A 6,396-nucleotide genomic window follows, 5' to 3' on the forward strand; every position below is an offset into this window, starting at 1 on the left:
GTATCTTAGCTATAAACTAAGGGGGGCCCAGATGAAAGGGAGGAACTTTAAAGGGGTAAACTTTTAGTATGTTATAGAATTACCAATTCTAAGCAACTTTTCAATTGGTCTTCATTATTTATTTGTTTTTGTTTTTGATTTGCCTTCTTCTGACTCTTTCCAGCTTTCAAATGAGGGTCACTGACCCCATCTAAAAAACAAATGCGCTGTAAGGCTACAAATGTATTGTTATCGCTACTTTTTATTACTCCTCTTTCTATTCAGGCCTCTCCTATTCATATTCCAGTCTCTTATTCAAATCAGTGCCTGGTTGCTAGGGGAATTTGGATCCTAGCAACCAGATTGCTGAAATTGTAAACTGGAGAGCTGCTGAATAAAAAGCGAAATACATCAATAATACAAAATGAAAATCAATTGGAAATGGTATCAGAATATCAGTCTTTACATCATAATATAATTGAACTCAAAGGTGAACAACCCCATATGGACTGCACATACACAAGGAGATATCCATCTCTAGCTGAAATGCTGGGACCTGACTGCAAAATACAGATATTGCTGATAAAACCCCAAGACAGCGGCTGAAGTTGTAACAGAAAAAACAATATCTTTTGGCTTTATAGAGATAACAGAACCAGCAGCCACACACCCTCTGTTACTGCATCAAAGAAAATATCCGTGTATGGGATAAACTAAAGAAACATCTGCAATTATCAAATGTTTCTTTCTTAGTAACATTTCTCTAGTAACATTATCCAGTCTCTCATTCAAATCAATGCATGGTTGCTAGGGTAATTTGGATCCTAGTAACCAGATGTCTGAAACTGCAAACTGGAGAGCTGCTGAATAAAAAACTAAATAACTCAAAAACCACAAATAGTAAAAAATGAAAACCAATTGGAAATTGTCTCAGAATATCACTCTCTACATCATACTAAACATTAACTCAAATGTGAACCACCCCTTTAGGGCAGAGGCACAGGCTCAGATTTGGAGAGATTTAGTCGCCAGGCGATAAACTGCCTCTTCTTCGGGGGGGGGGGACTAATCTGCCCGAACTGCCTCCCATTGGCTAGAATGTTAATCCCAGCGGGATGGCACTCGGAGCACTTCGTTTTTTGAAGTCGCCCGAAGTTTCCTTGTGAGGCAACCTTCTCAAAAGAGCAAACAGATTTTTTTATATTCAATTTTGAAATCTGATATGGGGCTAGACATATTGTCAATTTCCCAGCTGGCCCTGGTCATGTGACTTGTGCTCTGATAAACTTCAATCACTCTTTACTGCTGTACTGCAAGTTGGAGTGATATCACCCCCCCTACCTTTCCCCCCCCCAGCAGCCAAACAAAAGAACAATGGGAAGGTAACCAGATAGCGGCTCCCTAACACAAGATAACAGCTGCCTGGTAGATCTAAGAACAGCACTCAATAGTAAAAACCCATGTCCTACTGAGACACATTCACCTTAGTAGGCAAGACACTACACTAAATTTGGACCTCAAAGTGGGGCTTCAACTAAATAAGTGTGGAACCATTACTATTGTGAGCACTACTGTAGACTGATCTAGACTGTGAGCATTGGACTTTCAATACTGACTGAGACAGGGCCTGTACAATCGCCAGCATTAGACTGTCTCTCTGATTATCTGCACAGTTCTCCAGTGATTGACAGTTTTTCATGTAGTGTTGCTGTGTGTCACTAGTAGGATAATGCTGGTGTTGTGTAGAAGTGATACCCACTATGGCTGTCCCCTCAATAGCAGCATGTGCCTTCCACTAGTACAGGTGCAAGTGCTCTGTGTTTGGGCCCCGATGAGCACAAGTGTGTTACCTCTAAATATATCATCACTGTATTTCCCATCCTCAAACCCAAGTTCTGTGTCACTGCTGTCAAGTCGAGTACAACAAACTATATCTGTGCAGGGGATCTCCGGAATTTCATAATTAGCTCGCTTCTATTTCCCAAAGGCAAGAGCGTGCTCACAAATTATCATTCATTAATTTAATTGTGCACTGATTGAGTTTTTTTTCCTACTTCCCAAGTGGAAAATTCTGTAGGAGGACCAAGATCTGCCTGTGTGATCAGGGTCTATCCCATCCTTGGTCTCCTGTGAGGCCCCAGCCTAAATATTGCGATTCTACTGCTGAACATCATAAAGCCCACAGTGCATTACCTGAACCATGTAGTTTCATAACTGTGCTACAGATATACAGTGTTAAATGGCTTATAGAGAAGCATTCAGTGTCAAGGATAGTAAAGATGGGGGTTAACTTACCCAGAAAGAAGGGGGGTCCAGGTGCTCAAACCCCAGACCTTCAGCTCAGGGAGGCAAATGATATGCAAGTAAATAGTGAAGATCTGGCACATACCAGACAGCGGTCCTTATATTGATGTAGTTAAAAAGTATTTAAAACATAACAGCAAAGCCTTACGCGTTTCATGCCGTAAGGGCACTTAGTCATAGGCATATAAGGCCCGAAACGCGTAATGTTTTTTGCTTAAATCAATACTTTTTAACTACATAAATTTAAGGAGTGTGCCTGGTATATGCCGGCTCTACTTTGATATAGAATGTGCAGCCCTGTGTAGGAATAAGTATGGCAGATGGGGAAGACAATGCTGCATAATAAATGTGGTCTGTAGCTTGGATCACGGCAGCGGAACAGTTAAATGCCATAGAATTCTGCTGCAGGCTCTGCTTTCCTTTCAGCTTGGGGGAGGGATACAGTGATAAATGTAATGACTGCAGTCTGTTAGTTGTTGGCTGGGCCCTTAAATAATAGGGAATGGCACCTCTTCATCATAAGGAGATAAATGAACCCTTAAATCCCGTCTGAAAGTAGTATCGTCGTCAACCTACTCATCCACGTTCCACAGTCGTAATATTTACTGAAATAATATTTACTGAATTTAAATGTCACAGATTGATATGGAAATCTATTGGGGACAGAGCTGCAAACGGTGCGCTGGTGTAGTAACATCCACAGCAACCGAAGAGAAAATAGTTCTGATCAATCAGCTGCAGTGTGACTAATGCATGGCAATTGCTGCATCAGCACCTTTATTTATATAACCCCCCCCCCCAATTATGTGACAAGCTTCTCTTCCTCGGGCCTATGTGTGTGTGTCGTCTCCCAAACTGGGGTCTCCTAGCAGTGATGGGTGGTCCCAGCATGGAGAAGATGCAGCGTAAATGTATATTTACTGCACTATGGATGAAAGATCCCTGTCTAAAGGCCAAGTAAACTGAGGTTGGGGCCAGTGGGGTAACTAGATGTTACTGGACCCAACAGCAAATTCATTTTAGGGCCCCCTAAATATCCAGAGGTTGTCCTGTTTTACCGATAAATATTGTTATTTGGACCTCACGGGTCCCCTATACCTCCTGGAGCCCCCTGCAGCCGCAGGGTCTGTTTCCTCTATAGTTACACCCCTGGTTGGGGCAAATGCAGGTTTATTGTTGCAATAAGAGCTCTAAACATACTGGGACTGCAAAGGTTTCTTGCCCCAAAGGCCCATAATAATGCGTCAGGCAGATGGCAGTTTAAAAAAATAAAAAGGGCAATTTTTGCCCAGCTGCACTGCAGGGGATATGCTATGACTCTGCTATTGTTCCTCCTCTCTATCAGCTGTGGGATTCCAGGCATGGGTGGGTGAGTCTGGATCACTAGGCAGGAGCGAGTGTGACGGAGAAAGATCTCATGGAATGCGTGGCTTGTAAACAAGAGCTGATAAGTGGTATCCAAGGCACACTCCCAGTAGCAACGGCACAAGGATACCAGTAAGGAAAGAACAAGGCACAGAGAGGGGGGGGGGTAACAATACAAGGCTCATGTCCTAGGCGAATCGTTCTGATTGATCCAACTGGATTGTATGCGAGTGCCACAACATGACAACCAATTCCCAGTCTGCTCGCTCCTCCTTTCCATAATGAGGCAGAGGAATGAGCAAAAGCTTCTGCATTGCACTGGCCCGCACCAATCTTATCTGCACATATGGAGATGTCTGGCCAGCAATAATATCATATATTTGTATATTAACGGGGAGGCCAGGTTAGCGTGCCCCCCCCCCGCTCAGTTGTAATGGTTTGCTCCAGGCAGGGACGCTGGGTTAATTGCACAAATGTCACAAGCTCCCCGTGCTCACAATCAGGTCCTTGTTCATCGCCCGGCTGAATAAATAAATCTATTTACACTGAGGAGTCGCAATAAAAAAATTTTGTTTCCATGCACCGAGATGCGATAATGATAATAATCATCATTTGTTTCATCCTCGGGCTTTGCGGATTGGACGCTGCAGTGTGGTCACATGACTGGTGTGTAATGGGAATCAATGCAGCACCCATAGCCGTGCCTTGCACCTGCCCAGCATGAGCTCATCCCCCATATCCTCCATAATGGATATAACCCTTTGACTGCCGGAGGGCTCCCACCAGCTGAATGGCCAATGTGCAGGCGGGTTCAATAAAGGCGTATAATTGCATTACCAATAGAGGCGCGGGGGTCTGCCTTTTGTTTTTTTTCCATCTCCCCCAGTCTGTGCCTTGAGCTGATGCTTTGTGTTCTTAAACCGGAGATTGAGCAACTGTGTCCCTACTGCTGCTGTTAAACTACAACTCCCAGAATCCCTGCACAGCTACCAGGGGTGTAACTACAGAGGAAGCAGACCATGCGGCTGTAGGGGGCCCAGGAGGTATAGGGGCCCCATGAGAATCTAATTCATATACAATTTCAATAAAAATTGGTAAAACAGGTCAACCTCTACATATTGGGGGGGGGGGGCTAAAATGAATTTGCTGTAGGGCCCAGTAACATCTAGTTACAGCAACGTTCCTCCATCTGCTGTTGAGCAGCCGCCCCCTATGGATTTTTTAAGCTGCAATTTAATAATAGTTGAAGGCTCACAGATTGGTCACCTCTTAGTTTCCAAAAGATATGCTCCAATACATTAATATTCAAGCTCTTACACCAGAGACCAGCGCAGAACTACATCTCCCAGCCTGCTAGTGACATGTACCCCACTGTCATACTGCCTATACTGCTTATACTGCTTATATTGCATATACTGCACTGCTTATATTGTATATACTGCTTACATTGCATATACTGCTTATACTGCTCATAGTGCTTATATTGCATATACTGCTCATACTGCTTATACTGCTTATATTGCATATACTGCTCATATTGCATATACTGATTATACTGCTTATATTGCATATACTGCTCATACTGCTTATACTGCTTATATTGCATATACTGCTCATATTGCATATACTGCTTATATTGCATTTACTGCTCATACTGCTTATATTGCATATATTGCTTATATTGCATATACTGCTCATACTGCTTATATTGCATATACTGCTTATACTGCTTATATTGCATATACTGCTCATACTGCTTATACTGCATATACTGCTCATATTGCATATACTGCCCAGCAGAATGAAAAAAGCCTCCAATAAAAACAATGAGCCCTCAATGATCGAGTCAGAGCGATTGTTTGACTTTTGCCTGGCACATCACACATGAATGGAAACATGATGAAATGTCACATTTACTGCCCATAATCTTTACATGTTCTATATATTTCCCACTATACAGAAGCCCATGATATAGAAATAAGCCCCAGCCCTCTGGGAAGCTCTCATGTAGCTGAACCCCATTAGGCAGATTCCTGGGCCTCCCCCGCACTGTGTATAGTGAATAGTGACACCCCATGTACCCCAGTCCTATATAAAGGCAATAACTGGCAGTAACTGGGGCTCAACTCCCCCTGCACTGACAGCACCCCCACATTTCCATAGGTTATTGTTCATGTTGCCGACCCCACAGACACTTACCTGGGGCTCAATGAGCCAGTCCCCCCCAGCGCTGGCAGCAGCCTCCCTGTAGGAGAAAGCGGAATAGACGGGGATCTTGTCCTTGGTGCTGTACAGAGTAGCGAAGCGCTTGTCCCCGTTGTGTTTCTGGCAGATCTTGACATGGGAAGGGTCGCCGAATCCCTGGGGAGGGCTGCTCTGGTAGAAGAACTCATTGCACTCGGCAAAGCCTTCCTCAGCCGCGGGCACCACCCGACCCTCCAGCAGACAAAGCAGAGTCGCCAACAGCAGACACAGCAACGCAGCCGACCCCATCCTCTCGCTCTCCCCGCACTGAGCTCACTAGTCACTACCTGCTGCCGAGAGAGAGAGGGGAGGAGCAAAGCGGGGAGGTGGGAGGAGCGAGAGTCGGGCGCTAATGCTGCAGTGTCAGTCTGACTGCGGGGCCGCGAGGGATTCTGGGACATTCTTCCCATGCTCTGGGCCCTACAATAACCCAGCGCACCCCATAGGCTCCTGTTATTCTGCTCTCTGCCCTCCTATTGGCATATTATTATTTTGTGACTGTGT

The 6,396-nt window shown here is 44.6% G+C and overlaps 1 protein-coding gene across 1 annotated transcript in view; it reads right to left on the reverse strand.

Annotated features, from left to right (window-relative positions):
* The window catches only part of endod1.L (endonuclease domain containing 1 L homeolog), a 15,333-nt gene extending 9,144 nt beyond the window's left edge, over positions 1-6,189 (reverse strand). The window contains exon 1 of the mRNA XM_018247774.2: positions 5,848-6,189. Within this exon, the coding sequence (XP_018103263.1) occupies positions 5,848-6,141 (294 nt within the window). The 5' untranslated portion in view covers positions 6,142-6,189. The remainder of the gene's footprint in view (positions 1-5,847) is intronic.
* Positions 6,190-6,396: the final 207 nt, after the last annotated feature.

The sequence above is a fragment of the Xenopus laevis genome, chromosome 2L (assembly GCF_017654675.1).
Source record: "Xenopus laevis strain J_2021 chromosome 2L, Xenopus_laevis_v10.1, whole genome shotgun sequence".
In the NCBI taxonomy this organism is placed as follows: Eukaryota; Metazoa; Chordata; class Amphibia; order Anura; family Pipidae; genus Xenopus; species Xenopus laevis.